A 22,527-nucleotide genomic window follows, 5' to 3' on the forward strand; every position below is an offset into this window, starting at 1 on the left:
GTCTGAAAATATAAGAGCCAAATTGAAAAATTATACTAAAATAAAAAAAGATAAGGCATAGTACCTATGCAGAGCAGGGGATTTCGTGATAAATTTAGAGATATTTTCATTATTGAGCTACAAATTAGATGAACATACCATCGACAACTTTTTTTATTCTCTTTCAAAATATAACCGTTATTTTACTTAGAAATTAAATAAACCCTTTAAGATGATACCTTTTCCTCTTATTTTCTGTGATGTAATTAGAACCTTATTTTCTTTTACTCTGGGTTTTGGGCATAATATATTAATCTTAAATACATAATAATTGAATCTGTGATAGATTAAAGGCTGTTTATGTATTACACCATCCATTATAACACCCAAGTTAATACTGTGTAGAACTCGAGAACAAACCAATTTTATCTGTCTGTATTAAGAAACAATTAGCTTACGCTTAGTGGAAAACAATTGGCAGGTGACAGAATACATTGGAATTATATAATTTGGGCTATATATTTGCACATTAACAAGGGGTGGGGATAGGTTAGTTTAGGTCAGGTTACCCCCCCCCCCCCCTATGAGCAAATATAGCCCAGATTCGTTTCTAAAGTATTATGTTTTCATTAATGTATTTATAATCAAGATTAGCCTAGCTTCCCTTCTTGAGTGTCGGTGGTATCATACATAAGTAACCTATTGATTAAAGGAATTGATCGTGTTTGTCAGGAATCTTCACCATTTAAAAATTTCTTGAATTTTGATTCATATGGTATGTAAAAATCAAGTACTTTCCTTTTTTCCTTGATAATTTTATTTTGGGCCTTTTATCTTCAAATGTATTCCCCTCCTCCCCTCACTATTTCTATTCTTGTCCACCCTTTACAATATTTTTGACGGGCATACATGCTTGATTGGGTGGTTGAACTGAAGTCTAGGATCATTTTACGGTCTAGGAAAGTTATTAAGTAAGTGAATGAAATTTTCCAGAATAGATATTCTGCTCAAATTAAGGCATTGGAATTTTTTTAATAACTAGGACTCCTTCCGCAACCTCTAATGGTTGAGCAGCTATTAACTCTGTATGAAGGCTAATCCTGAGATAAAAATATTAGAATTTAAAAGAATTATGGTAGAAATGAATTTACCATTCAAAACTTTTCCGAAATATAATCTTCTTACCATAGCAATTGCAGCCCCTTGCCCTGCCCCTCTTAATGAGACAAAATTAAATTATAGACTATCTTAAAATTTGGGGAATAGTTGATTAACACGGAAGCGACCGTAAAACATCATTCATAAAAAAATTGTATATTATAGCCAAAATTACAAATTTCGTTACTATTTCCAGATTATTTTCTTGTAAAGTTTTATATTACTTTCAGACTTACTTTTTACAAACGGTTGGTCTTTATTTCTTACTCTGCTACCTGATACCTGAGTTTGAAGATTGAACAAACAGCTTGTGGTAATGAACTGTATGTAACTTAACCCATCAGGAACCACAACACTAAAAAAGAGCAACTACAAAACAAAAAAGAGCTGTTTTCATTTTTGATATTCTTTTTTTACCAGTTCTGAAATATCTCTTCTCGTGAGATGTCTGTATCTTTTCTCTCCTACGAGAAGATATTTATACTTTCTCATGCTGCCGCTTTTTAAAACTTGTTCATACTACAAGCTATTTGACTTTCAATGTCACTGTGTGATAATTTAATTTCAAGTCGTTGTTAGCCTTCGTCCTTGTGGACAAGTTTTTACTTACTCCACTTCTATTCAACTGAAAGTGAATATTCATCCAAATCTCTCACGAATAGCCAAATTCTCTCAAAATCGTATATTCGTTAGTTGAAAGAATCTTTAAAGGGATGGTAGCTATGAAGGTGTACATAGAGATAAAGCAGGTATTGGAAAAGCTGGAACATGGAAAATTAGTAGCCTAAAACAGCCACACTACAAAGTAGCAGCAATTCTTTTTATTTTGGGGATTAGATTAGGGCAAAACTAATATCAAAGGTTCATAATGGATGTGACTGCTAGGCTGCCAATCAATATAGTTCTCCCAGAAAATCAATCGGTGCTTTTTATAGTTGTAGTATACAGATCAATGAGTATCAGTTGGCATGATATCAGTAAGTAAGTATCAGTAAGCATGTAGGTATCAGTATCAGTAAGCATGCAGTTGGGTGTGCATCCATAAAGTAACAGCAGTAAGCTATATAAAGTATACTTTAGAATTTGAATATTATCCTCCACTAGCAGTATTAGAGTAAATATGATTTAGTACTTTTGATGAAATGGTATATATAAAATTATGGAGTATGATATTTATGGCTTGAATATGGCTTGCTGCTGAATTAGATTATATTGCTAATTTTGATTCACAAAACTATTGATATTTCTACCTGCGAGCTATACTAAGTTACAGTTGTTACTTTTCTGCAAATTTTACATAAAAAATACTTTTTTCTCAAGGATAAGCAGTCGAAACACAAGTTGTGCTACAAAAGTATCAACTTTTGGAGTTCTGCTACTGGAAGCTTTTGAACTTTTTAGACACCTGTATATCATATACAAGCAATTAAATCCCAAAATGAGTAAAAATTAAAATGAATTCTCAAATCAAGCTTAAAATGAACAGAAATGAACTACAAACAGGAGTTTGGATACTGCTCCCTCTCCTTAACTGGAATGTCTTTGTTTTTTTTTAATCTTTATGGAAGTTTTTCAGATTAATTCTAAACAAAGGTTAACATATCTGAAGTTAAAAAATAAATATAGGTTATTTTTTTTTAGAAATAATTAGTTTTTTCTTAATATGTCCAGTGTCAAAAGGGACAAACTTTGGACATCTTCAAAAACCTCATGCTTACAATACTATATTAAGGTTAAACTAGCTTTAGAGACTTTTTAATGACTCCCAAATTGTAACTTTTTCTAACTCTCAATGGGTATCAATAAACTCCCACTCTTTAAGATTTTGGTAAAACTTTCTAGAGTTGACTTGAGAACTCATGGCGGTACTAATAACAAAGAATTGGTTAAATTACTGAGAATGAAGCAAATTATTATACCTATTACAAAAAAAAAATTACAAAATAATGTGTAATGATACTCACATTAATTCCTGCTTCAGCTTATATGGAATAAATTCCTCAACAACTATTTCTTTTTTCTGCTTCTTCTTCTCTCGTTTTGCTCTGGTACCTTTTCTTGCAGCATAATTTCTTTGCTGCTGAAACAAAGCTAAGGAAATGCTTGCAGGAATCTCATCCTTTCTCAAAAGGTTTGGCAAAAGACAAATTGTATTCCTTGACGCTGATTTTCTACAGACAGAATATAATAAAAGCGAGCCTGAAATAAACAAGCAAAGATAGGGCCTTTCTTTAAACAAATATTGTGTTACAGAATGGACAAGATAAATGAAATAATGCCAAAAACAAAACTTCTACTGTCTATATCCCTATTGCAAATATAAGCTATGCAAAAACAGCCCTTATGGGAAGGGGAGAATTTTATAGGATTTTTCATGGCAGGGGGAGAGCGAGGGTAATTGAAAATGAACTTAAACTTTAGCCTTTTTTTGTTTCTTTGGGGGTGGGCTAAGACCTACAAGAGATCTTAGGCAAATGGAGGATGGATTTGAGGGTATGCCCAAGTTCTGTCATTATTGGCAACATTATTGTTGTTTCAGGTAATACTCAAGTTGGAGTCCATAATTTACTCTGGACATGTGATCTCTAAGGACAGCATCCAACCCAGAGAAAGTTAAAGCTCCAAAAAATTTTCTCATCATGCAATCATGAAGAACATCAAATTTTGTCCAGAATGCTTGAACTACCTGTCATGTTACATTCTAAACGTTATCATCCCAGAACAAGCCATTAAGAACTTTATCAAAGCAGCAGAAGTTTAAATGTGAAAAAAAATCATGACCATGTTTTTAACATCATCAAAAGTCGGTTTGCATCACCATACACATCTTTAAACCTTCAAATGGATATATGTAGCTGCAAACTGATGAATCCAAGCCAGTGCTAGGAGCAGCTTTTATTCAAAATGACAAACCACCTTGTTTGCTTTGTAATCTTAGAAAACAGAAAAGATCTACTCTCAAATTGAAAAGGAACTTTACACCATTCTCTTTGGGATTTATCATTTCTATCAATATTTATATGGCCAAAGATTCATCCTAGGCACTGAGCACAAGCCACCTGAAACACTTATTAATCGACTAATATAGAAGTCATCCCCTTGTCCACAAAGAATGTTGCTCCACATCTAGCCACACGACTTCACAATCATTTGTCAACCTGGAAAAGATTCCCATCCCAGAATTGTTGTCTTGTCTCTACCTTTTAGGCTAAAATGAAAGACTAAAAAAGAAAATGAAAGCATACGTTCACTCTGTTATAAGCCTTATTCCCATCAGTCCTGCAAGGCTATTTGAATTGAAAACCAAAATACATTTAGACCTTTTTTTAGTAAAGGTCTCATAACAGAGTGAACGTATGCTTTCATTTCCTTTTTCGCACCAATCCACTTGGCTATCCATCCTAGCCAAGTGGATTGGTGTGCTGGATTTAGGAACCTTTGTCTGAGAGGGCGAGGGTTCGAATCCTAGTGTAGCCAGTAGCCAATTATTTGGTTTGGGATGGGGTCAGTGACATGATTCTCTAAGTTCATTCAGACTTGACCCAGCTCTAAATGGGTACCTTGAAAAATCTGGGGGAGATAAACAGGAAGGGTGTGCAAAAGCATAGGATGACTGGCCCTCATCCCCCATTGCACTTCCTGATTGAAGGGCCTTGAGATGGAGATCAGCACCGCCGCTTTGGACCTTAAGGGTCTAGTGTCGCATCCTTTACCTTTTTTTCTTTTAGTAAGTGTTGCAGAAACAATTGAACCAGGCTGGTCATCAGCTAAAGCAAAGACACTGGCTCTTACAAATCAATATTTCAATTCCAGGCATGAACTTGCAGTTGTTGATCTAGTTGTTCATTCTCAAAAGTGACCACTTGATAATCTCAAGAGTCTTTGCCTCAGTATCCTGAAAAGTATGCATGCTTATCATGTTTGCATTGAAAAAAAAAATCAGAGGGCTAGCACAAGTGTCTATTAGCCAGGCACAAACAAGAGCATTGGCAAATATGTCAAAAGTTGCTCAACCTGTTAAAAATTCCAAAGGAACAAACAGTAAGAACCTTTCAAATCCCTTGTCATGCCAAACCACCCATGGAAATGTGATGGAGTAGGACTGTTGTACATGGAAGGAAGCAATTTTCTAAGTATGGTTGATTATTTTAGTTAATTCTCTGAGGTTGATCATCTAAAAAGTCTACATCTTCCCAGTAAGTCATATACCAGATAAAAGACATTTTGTAAAATATGGTGTGCCTTAGATTGTAACCCCAGATAATGGCCCATATTTTACCTCTTCCTTATTCAACAAGAGCTAAGAGCTCATATGGCACTTGTGATGAGGTCAGAAGAGCCAAGACCTCATATGGCATGAGCTCTAGCAAAATTCTAAGAATCAACTCGTTGATTTATAAGGAAAATCAGAGGTTTAATGTTGGTTGGGATTTAAAATAAGATATCTGAGACACGAGATCTTTCTAAATATTAAAATTCATTAAGATCTGATCATCCACTCATAAGTTAAAAATACCTCATTTTTCTAATTTTCCTCTCCCTTCAGCCCCCCAGATGGTCGAATCGGGGAAAACGAATTTATCAAGTCAATTTGTACAAGTAACTGACATGCATACCAATTTTCATCGTCCTAGCACGTCCAGAAGCACCAAACTCACCAAATACTGGAAATCCCCCCCAACTCCCCCAAAGAGAGTGGATCTGGTCCAGTAGAATTTGTGCTTATTCTTTCCATCAAGTTTCATCTTGATCTCTCCACTCTAAGCGTTTTCCAAGATTTCTGTTTTGCCCCTCCAGCCCCCTGGGTCCCCGGATCTGATTCGAATTGAAAACAGAGCACCTGCAACATAAGATCTTTCTATATATCAGGTTTCATTAAGATCCAATCACCCATCCTTAAGATAGATACCTCAATTTTCACGTTTTCCAAGATTTCCAGTTTCCCCCTCCAACTCCCTTCTTGAATGCCCTTCTTGAGTATAGAAATACTCCAGTAGATAGAATAGCAACCCCTGCTTAGTTGTTGATGACTAGTAACTTGCACTCAACTATACCCTATAGATTTTGACATCTAGCTCCTCAAATTGTTCTTAAGACCAAACTAAGAGAGAAAAAGTACCACAATCTTCACTCAAAAGATCTTCGAGAATTGAAGTAAAAGTTCAGAGTTCAAAGTTTATTCACCAATAAACACAGATTGGAAATACAATACTCACATTCCCCCTTAAAAGGCTCCATGGTTAGGCATACAAGGGGGTATAAAAAAACACAATATGAGCAACAACCAAAAAAGAGAACAATAGCCAAACAACATATAAGGTTAAAAAAGACCATACTTCAGGCCTGGAAATCAAAGGGAAAAGGGGACCACTATAACCATGAAATAAGTACTCAGGGGGTATCAATTCTGCAGAGAAAAAGTAAAAAAAAAAAAATAAAAACAAAATGTTCATCTGTTTGATTCTTAGCTAACTGGTCCTTAAGAATCCTTTTAATACTCCCAAATGAGTGGCATCTCTGTACTGATTAAGGTCGAGTATTCTAGACCTGTTGACAAGCAATGGGGGGATTGAAATATGACTGCATCGTAGGGGTAGGAGGAATGCAGATATTATGAGAAAAACAAAGGCTATATGGAGCTGAATCAGAAATAAACACAGGAATTTTTTGAGCAGACTTTGGAAGATTGCAATGAAGCTGATGAAAATCAAAAGAAGCCCAAGAAAGGATGTAAATAGACTGTAGGTTTAAGAGCAGTTTTGGTGAGGAGTGTTTGGTGTCCATAACCAGACACCATGCTTTATTATGCATGACAGAAAGTGACTACGTTTTAGAAGGAAAAGAAGACACCCATACATGGGCCAATACAAAATATATGACTGGACAAAGCAGGAAAAAAAGAAGCCTCAGAATAGATCCAGGAAATGTGTGTCCAAGTGTTTGAATGATATCAAAATTCTGTGAGATTTCCAAAATAACTTTGCAAACATACGTTTTTCACTTTCAGTAGATTTTGAATGTGATATTTCGTAAGGGGTTCTTGAAAAATCAGCTAGTGCTGCCGTCTCCTGAAGGGGTGTGTACATTACGTTGCTAAATGAAAAAAAACTCAAGTTAGCTCTCCAATTAGCCCAAGAAAAACTCAGCTATTTAAAATTCAAATCGCGCAAAAAAAGACGGTTTGTAAGGTATTTGTTTTTTTTTGTTTTTTTTTGCTTTAAGCGTTTTTTTTTTCTCAAGCTTTCCACTAGACCAAGGCACTTCAGTGGTTGTAATGTAGCAATCAGCTCCTCTTAGGAACAAATTCACAAAAAGAAACACATGGAGTCCCAACTAAGAGAGAAAAAGTACCACAATCTTCACTCAAAAAATCTTCAAGAATTGAAGTAAGAGTTCAAAGTTTATTCGCCAACAAATAAAGATTGGAAATAAAATACTCACATTGCCCCTCAAAAGGCTCCACGACCAGGGATACAAAAGAAATACAATATGAACAACAATCAAAAAAAGAGAACAATAGCCAAACAACATATAAGATTAAATAGAGACCATACTTGTGGCCTGGAAATCAAAGGGAAGAGAGGACCACCATAAACCATGAAATAAATCCTCAGGGGACATCAACTCTGCAGAGGAAAAGTAAAAAATAAATAAAAACAAAATGATAATCTGTTTGACTCTTAACAAAATTGTCCTTAAGAATCCTTTTAAAAGTTCCAAATGAGTGGCATCTCTGTACTGAAGAAAGTAGAGTATTCTAGACCTGTTGACAAGCCATGAGGGGACTGAAATATGTCTGCATAGTAGGGATAGGAGAAATGCAGATATTATGAGAAGAACAAAGGCTATATGGAGCTGAATCAGAAATAAACAAAGGAATTTTTTGAGCAGACTTTGGAAGATTGCAATGAAGCTGATGAAAATCAAAAGAAGCCCAAGAAAGGATGTAAATAGACTGTAGGTTTAAGAGCAGTTTTGGTGAGGAGTGTTTGGTGTCCATAACCAGACACCATGCTTTATTATGCATGACAGAAAGTGACTACGTTTTAGAAGGAAAAGAAGACACCCATACATGGGCCAATACAAAATATATGACTGGACAAAGCAGGAAAAAAAGGAGCCTCAGAATAGATCCAGGAAATGTGTGTCCAAGTGTTTGAATGATATCAAAATTCTGTGAGATCTTAGCCCTAATCAGGGCTATATGGTGTCCAAATGAAAGGTTGTCATCAAGCAGGTTACAGAGAAACTGGACCACCTATTTCTCTGGTCTATACAAGAAGCCTTGTGACACCTGAAGATGTGTAAGCTGAGGGAAAGCTATACCGATTTAAGAAAAAATGAGAAAATGTGACTCACCAATATTCAAGCCAAATAATTCACATCAAACCATGAAATTACTCTCTCAAATATTCTCACAAGGTTAGACCTAATATCAAATCCTGTCTCCTCAAGGTTTCCAAGAGTGGTGTCATCAGCAAAAGCAACAAGAAAATCTTCATTAGAAGTTGTATTGGAACACAAAGGAACATCATGATGACACAGCTTGCAGCATGCTAGAGGCATGGTGTTTTTGACTGCCAAAATCAGATCTTTAACATAGATCAGGAATAAAACAGGACCAAGAACAGAACCCTGAGGGACACCATAATCTACTGCAAAACGACTCTGGAAAAGCAGATCAATTGAAATAACCCAACCAGAAAGATATGATTCAAACCAAAACAATACATTTGATCTTATACCAATATGCAATAGTTTCCAAAGAAGAATCCAATGGGTCAAAGAATCAAAAGCTTTACAAATATCCAAAAATAAAGCGGCCAGGATAGGAGCAGCATCTATTGCCAAATGAATGAAATTCAAGAAAACTCTCAAAGCATGCTCTGTAGAGTGATTTGCTTAGAATCCAAACTGGAAACCATGCAAAAATTCTTGAATCCCAAAAACTAAGAAGCCTGGATAGCACAGTCTTCTCAAAAATTTTGCTGAAAACAGATAGGAGAGAAACTGGCCTATAATTAGCAGGAATACTCCAGGAGCCACTTTTATACAGCACTATACCTTAGCTTGCTTGAAAGATTCAGAGAAAATTCCTTTCTTGAAAGACAGATTGACAAGCCTAGCCAATGGTGACAGAACAGCTAGCAGAATGGCATGGAAAACCCTTGTAGAAATTATCTCTGGCCCTGAAGACAATGACCCTTTAAGAGTATTCATGATCCAAGCTGTCTCAAATTTGGGAACAGACTTTAAGACCATTAACTTCAAACTTGAGGGTTCAAGATAGACTCTGAAATCACAATAAGAGGTAAGCTTAAGCTGAATATCTTGTTCTCCTTGGCAGTTTTATGATCGACTATCAGCATTGTTGGAACTGAAGGCAGAGGAGGAGTAGGTCTAAGAACCAAATTAATTATTTACCATGTCTTCCTAGTATCCTTTCAACACTCAAAAAATTCCCTATTATAATTATGAGACCCAGTCTTCTGACACAGAGAATTAAATATACTCCTATAGGCCTTGAACCATTGATGATAGCTGCAGATGATGAAGCCATGTATAGCTTCCTTATATATTGTTTCTCCAGCTCTTATGGAGACCTGGAGTCATCCAAAGGTTCAAGTGGTGCTATCGTTTTTGAAGTATAAGGTCATAGATTCCAATGGTAAAATTCTAGGATACCTTCTTTAACTAAATCATAAAATTAATCAAAAGAGCAGTTAAAATCTGATTCAGAAACCAAACTATCCCATGGCCAATCAGTCAGAGAAGAACTAAGTAGACTCAATTAAGTAGAGCAATTAGTTCAGGTACAGATCCAAGTAAAATCCTGGGACCCAGCTGTTTTATTGTGCAAACATAAGCTGCTAAGATGATATATTGCACAAACAAAACAAGAAGATCTTCCCCAAAAATCAAAAGTACATGAGACTTTTCTGAAAAGACACAGATGTAGAGCAACCTCAGCAGACTAACTCAGATATCATACCAGAGCTAACCCATACAGGATCCACAAACACTTTCTCTACCCCATCCAATAGTCCACCTAACACAGACCCTCTTCCAACCTCAAGGTCAAGCCTACAGTGGTGTATTACCAGTGGAGTATGTACCTTCAAGGATTAACTTATAAATAAAAAAGAAAAAAAAAGTAGCAAAAATATTGATTTCATTTGTTGAATTTACTGTTGACTTTTCCTTTTGCTGGATATTTATGCATGGGAGAATATTCCCCATCACACAGATAGCAGTCTTATCTTGTTGGCTCATGCATATATTTTGGGTTGTTTGCTATACTGTACTAAGTTGATTTCTTGCTTGAACTGTTCTTTGTGGCTTGATGTTGATGACGCTGACATTGATTTAGGTTGTGTCTTGGTTTCTGTGTGGGCTCATGCAGCAGTGATTGCTTTGGCAAGAGGGCTTCTACAATAATTTTTCATATATATTTTGTGAATTTATTCTGAAAATCGATCTATCTTAGCCAATTTCATCATGTACTTCTGAACCATATTCACAATTACAAAGCCAATAGTTTCAGCTTGACTTCCAGTTTTAACTCAGTGGAAAATATAACACAAGAAGATAGACTGCAAAGACATAGGCACCTTAACTGAAAACCTCCAAAGCCAAGGTCTCAATCTTGACATTATTGTTGATCCACTGCTTAAATTCCATGAGCACAACCATAAAACTACTTCTAAAGCATTACAGCTCATTGGGCTGATAAGACAAAGTTTTGAGCACTTGAACAACAATACTTTTGTAAAAGTCTACAAGGAGATTGCCATATCTACAACAAAGTATGGGAATGTGATTTGGAGACCCAACTATAAAACAGATTTGGCTGCCCTGGGAAAGGTCCAAAGACATGCCACCAAACTTCATCCTGGTTTGAAAGACTTGAGCTATGAAGAACAACTATTCAAACTGAACATACCCACCATGAAATATAGACAAATTAAAGGAGACCAGATACAGCTGTATAAAGTAAACAACAACCAGGAGAAACTGTCCTTCCAGAATTATTTTCACCCTACAAAAATAAATACCACAAGAGGACACCAAGAAAAAATGTTCAAACAGATTGCAGTAAATAGATCAAGGGCAAATTTTTGGAGCATCTGAGCAGTGGCTGACTGGAACTCACTACCAGAAATAGTTGTGAAATCTGAAGCTTAAGTAGTATCAAAAATGGCCTGGATCAATTTTGGAGGGAACATTTTTACACACATGAATCAGACTAGGGTAAGGGAGACCCTTACCCTCAATTTTAATAGCAAACCGAGATAGCCATTGACTCAGAGGAACAAAACCTTGATGAACCAACTGACAGCCATCTAGAGGGCACTGATTTAGGGACATGTCCCTAATGGCACTGCAGATCCTGTAAGCATTGCTATGATAGCATCTGACTTAAACAGGAGAGTAGAAATTTCAATTTTCCTTCTAATGAAGATATGAAATTATCCAAAGGGGAAAATAGAAGGATTTGATCACTGGCAAGGCCAGTTATTTGGTTTGGGATGGGGGTCAGAGGTATGATTCTGTAAGCTCAGCCAGTCAACCCAGATTTAAATGGGTATCTGGAGAAATACAAGGAAGGATGTGTGAAAGCATGGGATGGTTGGCCCCCAACCCTCCAATGCACTTCCTGGCTGAAGGGCTACAAAATGAAGATCAGCACTGCTGGTTTGGACCTTGAGGGTCTAGTAGGATCATGCTTACTGACAAATGCATTCTGTCACCCACCACTTGCCTTTGTGGCTATGAAACCATTTTTTTCTGATCTTATATTCAGATAAAAAACTTGAGTTTTTAAAGCTAATTAACAAGTACCAAGAATTCTTGTCCAATCTTGTTGTATAGTCTTTCACTTAATCTAGGTTTTTTTTTTTTGGCTTGTTTATTCAGCCTTTCTCTTGCTCTGCTAGAGTTTCTTCAAAAAATTAATTCTCCTTTTTTTTTAGCACTGAAGATGGCTAGGTGGAAGTCACTAACAAAATCATCTGCTCCTGTCATGGCTATTTAATTTTATTATTTTGTTCTTGTTTGCCATATGTCATCCTGCTTGTAGCCCTTCCTATCTTTAGCAGCTCACAGAACTAATATAATTTTATTTTTGCTAATATTTCACTATTTCAAAATTCTAGTTACCTATACTATAATTTATAATACACTTTATTGTTCTGATAACAAGAGACTGAACTTACAAAAATGACCTTTTAATATAGCTATACATAAATAAAATCAATAAATTGTATCCAAACTGTTTTTTGTCTACCTGTTAAAGAGATAGGCTATTATTTATGCACAGTATAGCATGTTTTCGAAGCTATGAAAATTTCAAGGTGTCATAAAATATGTCAGTAAAATATGTAAGATACTGATAAAATACATAAAATACCAATAGCCTAATTTTACCATTTGCAACACTAGTTCTCCCCCTACAAAATGTGATAACTATGATTATTCTGCAAATTATGGAGTAAAAATTGCTTTCTTAACTAGTTTTCATATGTCTAGCTGGGCTCCTAGGCTTATAATACTGGTTGGCTAATTTAAATATTTGTATATATACACAGTCCTGGCCAAGTGGATTGGTGCACTGGATTCAGGATCCTTTGTCTGAGAGGATGCAGGTTCAAATCCCAGTGTACCCAATTGTTCAGTTTAGGGGGTCAGTAGTGTGACTCTGTAAGCTTAGCCAGAGTTGACCCAGCTCTAAATGGGTACCTAGAGAAATCTGGGGAAGGTAATCAGGAAGGGTGTGCAAAAGCACAGGATGGTTGGCCCCTAACCCCCCATTGCACTTCCTGGCTGAAGGGCCAAGAAACAGAGATCATTACTGCCAGTAGGGAATTTAATGCTGTATCCTTTACCTTTTTACCTTTATATATACACTCTCAAATTAGCCATCTGGTGGTAGGGTATCCCTGAAATGAGTGGTACCAAGCAATTTTAATAGCCTACCTTCTCAACTGAAGCAAGACTTAGCAGCTATTCTGAGAAGGAGTTACTTTAAATGGTAAAATCCTAGTTTAGCTACTTTTCACAATCTTGAAAAGGGGTTAGGCTAGGAAAATGAAACCTTGAAAGATGAGTCTACAGACTGAAGTATAGATACATGTGTCTTATAGCCACCATACTCAAGTTCTGTCAATAAGTGAAGTTTGGTTAAGGCTAATGAAATAACTTGTTTTTCAGACCATGTTTTTCAGACCTGTATTGATAGAGTTTCTTACCATGGATTTTAAAATGACAATTTGGGATCTACCAAGGATTGAAGAAGAATAAATTATACTGTGGGTGTATACTCATACACCTGGTAGGTTTTACTCATTTGAAAGTGAAGCACAAAAATAATTTTGTCAATGCAGAAACCAGTGAATGCCAAAAACATGCCAAAAGTGACTGAAAAATTGTCAATATCATTTTGAATATCAATATTTACATTTTGATATTGATATCTGGTCCAATATATCAATATTGATAATGAATATTGCCCAACACTACTGGGAAGGAATTTTGAAGTGCCTACCCTATTTGATATGTCTACTCCTTCTCTCTCTAGAGGGCAGTGACATTTAAAAAAACTTTGTGTTATGAAAGTGAAAACTTGCAAATGAAGTAACCTACAAAAAAACTGTTTTCAGCTTTGCAACTTTGCTCAATCATGAGCAAAGTTTGACTTTGATCAAGCAACTTTGCTCAATTTATGAGGCTTCAAGGATCTGCAAATAATGGTAAAATTCTGGTTAATTGACTTCTTGCTATCTCAGAAAGGGTTTAGGTTAGGAAAATGAACCTTTCAGGGATGGATCTACAGGATAAAGTATGTCCCAGGAAGGTATTTCAAAGTACCCATCTCCACTCCTTCTCTTTCTAGACAGCCCTGAAATTTGCCTACATGATAGGTCTATACCTAGGTCTATTGAAATTTTGACAAACAGACATTTTACCTGTATTTTCAGTTACTAGTTGCTTTTTCTCTGCCTTTAGTTCTGAAGATGTAATTCCTGTTATTTGAGTAGAATTTTGAGCCATATCAATGTTTTCTTTCAAAATTTAGGAAATGTATTTGCATATCTTTAAAACCTTATAAAATGGAATTGAGCTAAGTTATGAAGCTGAAAACAATTCCTAATTTAACCCCTTTCCAAGATGACAAAAAGCACCTAAACTAGAATTTTACCTTCTAAATTACCACCAGTACATGTTTTTCAAGTTTAGGAAAGATAAATTCTATGCTAATTAAGCACCATCCAAGTAGGCCTACCCTAAATTGATCTTCACCCCACAGTAAAATTGATTCCTGTTTAGAAGCTAGCCTCTTTTCAAAACAATTTAACAATAAAATAATTGAAACACTAGGAAGCCAAACCCTACAAAACCTCCTTATGGAAAAATTTACAATTTCTCATAGTCCCCATGTTCACAGATTCTTTCAAAATTTTTCTATGCGAATTGAATTTTATTTTTCGATCTAATGACTTTATAGATGGCACTTTAATTTTTGCCTAATGGATTATTTTTTCTATGAACTTAGTTAACTATGGGCCACTATTAAAGTGGTCTTGAAGAAGTAGATACTTTAGCTTAATTTCTTAAATGTAATTTTAAAAAGAAAATTAAAAGTAATGTTCTCAAAATTATTTAAGCCAGGTTTAAGTTAGTATTACAATGCAACAGACAGTCGACATTTTACTCTTTAGTGTATGATCAAGCCAAGGGACCAAGTTCTCTAGTGTATGATCAAGTTCCCTATACAGAGATTTCGGACAAGGTGGTTATAATGCTGTACTTCTTGTTTTGATCTGACACTATTTCCAAGAGTTATAGGCTATTACATTTCTTAGTATTGGACGTGATCGCCTCTTACTAGATTGCTAGCTATCGCTGCAACCTCAGTTTGAACTTTTTAATGATTACTTGGGTTGGGGTACTCGAATATACCAGACTATAAGCCACCAATGATTGAAAGGGGTGATCCCAAGGCGTGGCTTTTCGTCAGAGCTGTTGTTGGTCGACTCTCTTGGTTGACACAAATGGGGGTAACTTGACGGAGGTAATTTTTTAACGTCTCTGTGTCAATATGATATTGTGCTGTTTGAAAAAAAATATCCCTCCTCCGTGACTCTCCTGATTTGAAGTTCTAATAATATGAACAAATCATATTCTCAATGATCAACCCCAGATAAAACGTAGTATTTCAAGAAAAATGAAGGTTGGATATTACATAGGAGGAAAGTAAAATTTAACTTTTTCGTAAGTAAAATTTCGCTTGAGTATTGCAATGATTATGATTTCTTAAACGTTTTCTTTCTTTATGATCAGAAGCTGCATTCATGCTTTGATTTTTTTGAACAGATGGCAAAATCATGTGTTTTTTAGATCAACATAGGTGATGCTCTAGCACTGCCTGTAGTAAAGAGCAATAAGCCTTTAATGTATTATTTATTTATTATTTTTTTCCCAGAGCCACTTCATATAAAAGTGGGTTCGGTAAAATTGTTTGTTGGGGGCTCCTTCCATTGGAAACAGAAAAAATAGCATCCTTTTCAAAGTCAAACACAAGCAGAAGGGAACCAGCCCCCCTCTCATTCCTGTCTTAGCTGCCTCATACCCAAAGACATTAAATTAAAACTGGATATTCGCCATTTTGATCAAGAAGTCTAAAGTCAGATAAACATAAGGATGACAATTTTAACCTATCAGGGCTAGTACTACTGTTTTTGAGGTTTTGACCAATCGTGATTTCTTATTACTGCAATCATAATTATTTGAGATAGTGATATTGACTACTTGTGACTTTAACTACGATTGTAACTACTTGGAACTGCGACTAGTTGCTGATGTAACTTATTACGAGTGTGACTTCTTGCAAATAAAACTGCTTGTGACTATGACTACCTCTGACTACTTGCAAACGTAATGATTTACAATTGTAAATACCTATGTCCGTGACTATGACTTATTGCGACTGTGATTACTTGCTACTGTGACAGCTTGTGAATCTGATTATTTGTGACCGCAACTACATGTGATTACGATCTCAATTAAATGCGACTAACTGCGACTACTTGTGACAAGTGATCGGTGTGTAAGTGAGGATAAGTATATAACAGTCACTTTAAAACAGACTTTTAAATGAATTTAAAGCCAAGTAAGTTGGGGTGACACTAAAATAGTGCATGATCAAACAGTTCGTGGTAACAAACTGTAAGTAAGGAGCGACCCTGCTCAATGGTAACCGAAACTCTAAAAAAAGGAGTTTTGATACCAATAGATATATAAAAAGAATTGATTTATTATGCTGGTTTTAAATATATAAGTTTCATTAAATTTAATCTTGCCAATCAAAGGCTACGGGCTTGAGAAAATGTGCCTAATGTTAAAAAAAGAGGAAACACCCCCTAAAAGTATTTTAATCCCAATGAAAACCACACCATCAGATTTAGCGTATCAGAAAACTCTATATTAGTGGTTTCAAGCTCCTAACCGCAAAAATTTTATGTTTATTGGCCATTTTTTTCCTAGGGTGATCGTATCGACCCAGTGGTCCTAGAATATCATGAGAGGGCTCATTTGAATGGAAATTAAAAGTTCTAGTTTCATCTTAAAGTGATCAAAAAGCTAGAGGGCAACCTGGCGGGTCCCCACCCCTTTTTTATCAAAGACATCCGATCAGATTTTGGGATAGCCATTTTACTCATCATAGTTGAAAGGCCCAATAGCTTTAATTTTGGATATAACATGATTCCCACTCTCCCCAAAGCCCCAGGGAAAAGGTTTTCAAGTCAAAAAATTCTGCCGTTTTTTACACATAGAATTAGTTATTGTGAAGTATGTATATATTTGGTGTGAGGGGGGGACAAATTTTTCGCTGGAGGTGTTTACAGGGGGAATTTTCTATAGGGAGGGAAGTTTCTAAGAGGTAAACTTGTCAGGGAAAATTATACACAGGGGAAATTTTCCAGAATTCTTATACAAAATTCTTTCTAAATGTCTTGCTTTCTCTTTTCCGTCTCAATTTTACGCATGAAGTTGTTAAAGGTAACTGTCCTGGGTAAATTTTCACCAGGTTTCGTTTTTGTCTAGTGGATATTGCCGTGGGGAGGGCAATTTCTCCATGGAGGTGGGACCAGGAATCCAGGCATTACTTAAAAACGATCAGAAACTAAGTTCAAAATCCGAGTTTCACCAACTGAAAGTAAGGAGCAACATTACAAATTAAACAAACATAAATTATTACGTGTATGAAGGGAATTGCCCCCTCCTCAACATCTCCCTCTTTACACTAAAGTTTGGATTTTGTCCCAATTTTTTAAGAACAACTCCTTAAACACAAGATTCGTTTAGTTAGAACATTACGAAGCTTTTTTAAAACTACTAAAAAACTTTAGTATACGAGCGAGGTTTTGAGGAGGGGGCAATCCCCTTCATACACGTAATAAATTATGTTATTTTTAATTTTTAATGTTGCTCCTTGCTTTCAGTTGAAAAAACTTTTTTTTTTCAATTTATTTCAAAAGAAAGCTCGCATCGTGCGATATTAAGCAAAAAAAAAAAAAAAAAAAAAAAAAAAAAAAAAAAAAAAAAAAAAAAAAAAAAAAAAAAAAAACTGGTCACTACACATCAGAAAAGGTATCAATATATCAGTAATTATTGAACTAAGGATAGATAGCCAATATGAATCACATATCATTACTTTCTGTTACAAATTTCCATCTTTTCTCCTAAAAACACACACACACAAAAAAATGGCTAAACATTAAATGAAAGTCCAATAATCAATTTGAGAACCTTTATTTACTCATTTTTCTAAGCTGAAGGTTTTTCAAAAAAGCTATTGGTTATATTTTATTGTTTTTGGTCGGAGTAGCCCTTTTCTCTGCTCTTCTTTTTAATCATAAAACACCGAACTTTAAGCGGTTTTATAGATGTTTTTCAAAGTTGCACACTAGCCAGAAAAAATAGCTTTTCTAGCTCATGGCTGCCGAAAAAGACTGCTTTGTGGGCCAGGACTTCTCACTTTGATTGACAGCTCCAGATTTTGGCCCCCTATATTGTCAGGGGGACTCTCGGGTAAGTATCTATTTTTTTTTAATCATTGCAACCGGTAACGGCTCCTCCCAGCCTGGGCTTGTTCCGTCATCCCTTGCAAATATAGGCATTCATTCATTTGAATCGTTTTTAAATTCCATTTATTTGAACCCCATCCCCCCAAAAAACTTTAGAATTGATAATTTTGAAATTTCCAAAGTCCAATTTAAGGCTATTTAATTTTCTAAGTCCAACTTAGCCTAAGAAAGAGATGCAACATACTTTATTCTTCCGATTCAGTGTCCTTCTGTCTGTAGGTGCAGGAGAAAATAGTACAACCAAGACCGTATCCAGGGGCGGGGATGTCATGGGGTTTGAACCCCATGAAAGGTTATAATAAGTTTTATAACCTTTATAATTTTTAAGTCTCATAGTTGTAACCTCAGTAAAACTGGATATCTTAAATATCTCTTAAGCTCTCTTATTACAATAATTTGAATTCGAGGCACTCATCCGGAGACGCAAGCACTGGGAGGGGAGGAGTCCTGTGCGTCTTCAAATCCTAAATTTTTCCCAAATGTCTTGGGACGTCTATTCAAATCATAATATTTTTTTTTATTATTGAGCCTCCCTTCCTTCCTCGACCCAAAAACATTAGAAGACAGGGATTAAAAGTACTAGCCACATTGACAGCATAATATTTGACCATTTAATCAAGAATAGAATACAGAATATTTAATGAATATATCCTGCAATGTTATAATTGAAACTTTTCTCCATAGGATATCTAATCAGCTTTTTTTCGGTTTGGACAATTATTTTAGTCAAAATCCAGTCTACAGAAATAAGGCCTACAGGGACACAATTATGCATCCTTACTCTCGCCAACATTATAACTGTAGTAGTATGAGGGTAGACCAAAAATTAGACCTGAAGGTTGCAACCGAAAATGTTTCTTCCATGGTTTTGATCCTAGTCTCCCCAGACAAAAATTATACCTGGTTGTACTTAAGTTGGACATGCAGGGAAAAGAATATATAACCACGGTTCCTAAATTGGGAATGGCACATTATACTCATTTTCCATAAATGGTTTATCTATATAAATTTTTTCTAATGCTACACATTTATTAAAAGGTTACGTTATCGCAAGGCAGCAGGAGTTTACTCTGTATACCTTGAGAAAATCTGGGAATGGTAAACAGGAATAGCGTGCGAAAGCGCAGTGGCTGAACCCCCCCTGCACTTCCTGGATGAAAAGCCAAGAAACGTAGAACAACAACGTCAGTTTGGACTGTAAAGTCAGGTACCGTTTCTTTCTATCTCAAAGAAGCGTATGTCTAGACTCCTTACATTTTCTGCATATGCTATCTCAGTACGTCAGGTAAGTACTACTCAGTACTCAGTGCGACTGAGCTGAGTACTAATTTTTATTTGTCAACACTTCACGGGGTCCATTTAGCTTCTAGATGGCAAACAAATACAAAGTAGAAACAATAGGGAAAATATTTTCAAGACAGTGGAAATCAGTTCTGTGAATATTTCGGCCATATGTCCAAGGGCCGTCTTCAGCACAATACGAGTACAAGAGAGAAAATATGTATATAAAAATAAACTTACATTAAATTGTGAGAATTAAAACTAAATAATGTTTTCTAAAAACTTTTTTAAAAACAGCCCTAGCATCCTTACTTCAACGAAGTTCAACCAGGACTGACAAAAAGAATGAAGTGAGAATATAAATTCATTCAAACTAAAGATAACAAAGTGATTAAGTGCAATTTCTCAGAGCCAACCTTGCTTTTTTCGTAGCGAAAAGGCCTTTTCGTAGCTGGTTCAATACTATTATAAATCGGTTTAGTAAAATATTTTGTTAGATCATTTTTAATTAAATTTGAGTATAAAGAAGTTTTTAGAAAACATTATTTAGTTTTAATTCTCACAATTTAATGTAAGTTTATTTAAATATACATATTTTCTCTCGTACGGCCCTTGGACATAGGGCCGAAATATTCACAGAACTGATTTCCACTTTCTTGAAAAGATTTTCCCTATTGTTTCTACTTTGTATTTGTTTGTTATGGAAATTGGAAAGGCAGTGTGGTCTTCGTCGCTATTTTGCTTCTAGATGGACTCTATATATGAGTATATATAGAGGTAATTTGCGTTAAAGACACCTTACGTCAGATTGTGAGTTGAATTACCTCTATATATACTTTCTTCCTAGCTAAATTATGTAAAAAGTATAAATTTACCCCTAAAGGTCATATCTTATATTTTTACAATTTTGAAATATTTGCCGAAAAACAACTAAGAAGCTGTTTTTTAAGAGAGGCTCAGAAATGCCATATAAAGTAGCAGGATTGAAGTGTGATTGAACATGCATCACTTTCCTGTTTCTCCCTTTGAGAACAGCTTATCAAAAGATTTTTTAAGATCTCTTCAATTTGGCGCTAGAAAACATTGTTCATTCTTCATTGTAATATGAAGGAGAAAAATTGAAAAATCCCTAAGAAAAGAAGCTGAAAACCTTGGTACAAATATAAAAAAAGAATCTTAGACCATGACAAATCTGAACAACTAATTTATTTACTGCATTTGAATACAATACGAAGAAACAAAATAAATTATTTATACACTCAAATTACACACACTAAATCCTTCCTTTTCATGTAGCAAAATAAGACCTAATAAATGAAAACATTTGTACGTCAAAAAGGGAAGAAAAAGCTACAAAAAAAAACAACAAAAAAACACGGAAAAAATGGATACAATTCGACTGGACCATATAAGGCTCTTAATATGTAAACTAACTTAATAAAGTATCTAAGAGCGCAGAAACAATATCAAACAGGAATTTTAAAGCAGACTATCAAAAGATCAACTGTTAAACAGCAGTACGTTGTATAATAATATACAGTATAATATAATATAATATATACATTATATTATTATATAATTATATTATTATATTATTATAGTATAATATATACATTCTCCAAATAGTACATTTTTAGTAAAAGACACCAACTGCTTATTGAACTTACCAGATTTATTGACTACGTCTTGTATACCTCTAAATTCAGATGATAATTCTCAAATATCTAGGTAGGCAGGGGTGTAAATAAATTTTGCCTGGAGCAGGTTATCAAAAGAACTGCTGTTCAGAAGGGAGGGGAAGGAAGGGGTAAGGTTTTCTCATCTGTATTATTAAAACTAATTTACCATTCATAGAAATATTTCAAGGCACGGGAGGGGAGGGAGTATTCACAGTCTTTATAAAATATAACGGATCGATTCAGCCATAAAAACACATCTGTTGAGACACATAAAAGACTTCCTATCCAACTTCAGGCTTCCAATTTGTCCATTCGCACTTTAACTTCCCCACACAAATATCCCCTCGCAATCTATATATGTTACAACCTGCAATTTGTCTAATTTTGAGAGAGACACCCATTGTGTTTTCAGCAAAAAAAAAAAAAAAAAAAAAAAAAAAAAAAAAAAAAAACTTAAATTTTACCAAGAATCTCCATAATGACACTGATATGATAAGAATCACTACAATCATAGAGATTACAAACTGACCTTTTAATCTTTTTGGAAAATCTGTAACATACTGTGCATCGCAAATGCTAAATTAAGACCCAGACTTTCCCTTTCTGAGGCAGGATATTAGCGGAGCAAAAAATTATTAGTGGGGATTTCCAACTCTTTAACACAGATATTAAATAAACTCTAAAATTTCTTAGGTTATTACTCATACAATAAGATAATTATAAATTAACGATGAGCTTAACGGTAAATTAAGACTAAGGTAACATGGCTACTCACCCTTTAAAAATAGCGACAGCAAACAGTGTACGGTTTTATAGGTGCTGGACTTATCCCTCCCCCCTACCGAGAAAAACCCCCACAAGCAATATTAAGCAACCGCAGGGACAGCAATACAAATCAAAATTAAGAAGAAAATGAGGGATATTCTACAAATATGCCAAAATACGTGTAATGTAGAAGGTCTTATATAATTTAATTTTATGTTTTATTTTGATTCTTTTTTTCTTGCTTCTAGGGGGTGATATTAACCCCGAAGGCAATTTTATTAGACATTTGGAAATCTTGAAATAAAATAAATATTATATATATATATATATGATTTGCAAAGGCACTGCGATTCTTCATTCTATTTTCCAAAATTTTATAGATACTTCGCACAGAACTTCCAAGTAAAAACTAAAAAAAAAAAAAAAAAAATTCTAACAGGATCCAACAGTTCCTATTCGTCAGTCTAAAAATACGAAAGCTGCAGGAAGCTAGTTTTCATAACTATTTTGTCAGCGTT

The 22,527-nt window shown here is 35.0% G+C and overlaps 1 protein-coding gene across 1 annotated transcript in view; it reads right to left on the reverse strand.

Moving 5' to 3' along the window:
- LOC136036675 (large ribosomal subunit protein uL1m-like) overlaps positions 1–14,612 on the reverse strand; it is a 42,952-nt gene extending 28,340 nt beyond the window's left edge. Inside the window, exons 1-2 of the mRNA XM_065718983.1 lie at positions 14,555–14,612; positions 3,102–3,336 (exon numbers count right to left, since the gene is read on the reverse strand). Coding sequence (XP_065575055.1) covers positions 3,102–3,336; positions 14,555–14,573 — 254 coding nt within the window. The 5' untranslated portion in view covers positions 14,574–14,612. The remainder of the gene's footprint in view (positions 1–3,101; positions 3,337–14,554) is intronic.
- Positions 14,613–22,527: the final 7,915 nt, after the last annotated feature.

The sequence above is a fragment of the Artemia franciscana genome, chromosome 15 (assembly GCF_032884065.1).
Source record: "Artemia franciscana chromosome 15, ASM3288406v1, whole genome shotgun sequence".
In the NCBI taxonomy this organism is placed as follows: Eukaryota; Metazoa; Arthropoda; class Branchiopoda; order Anostraca; family Artemiidae; genus Artemia; species Artemia franciscana.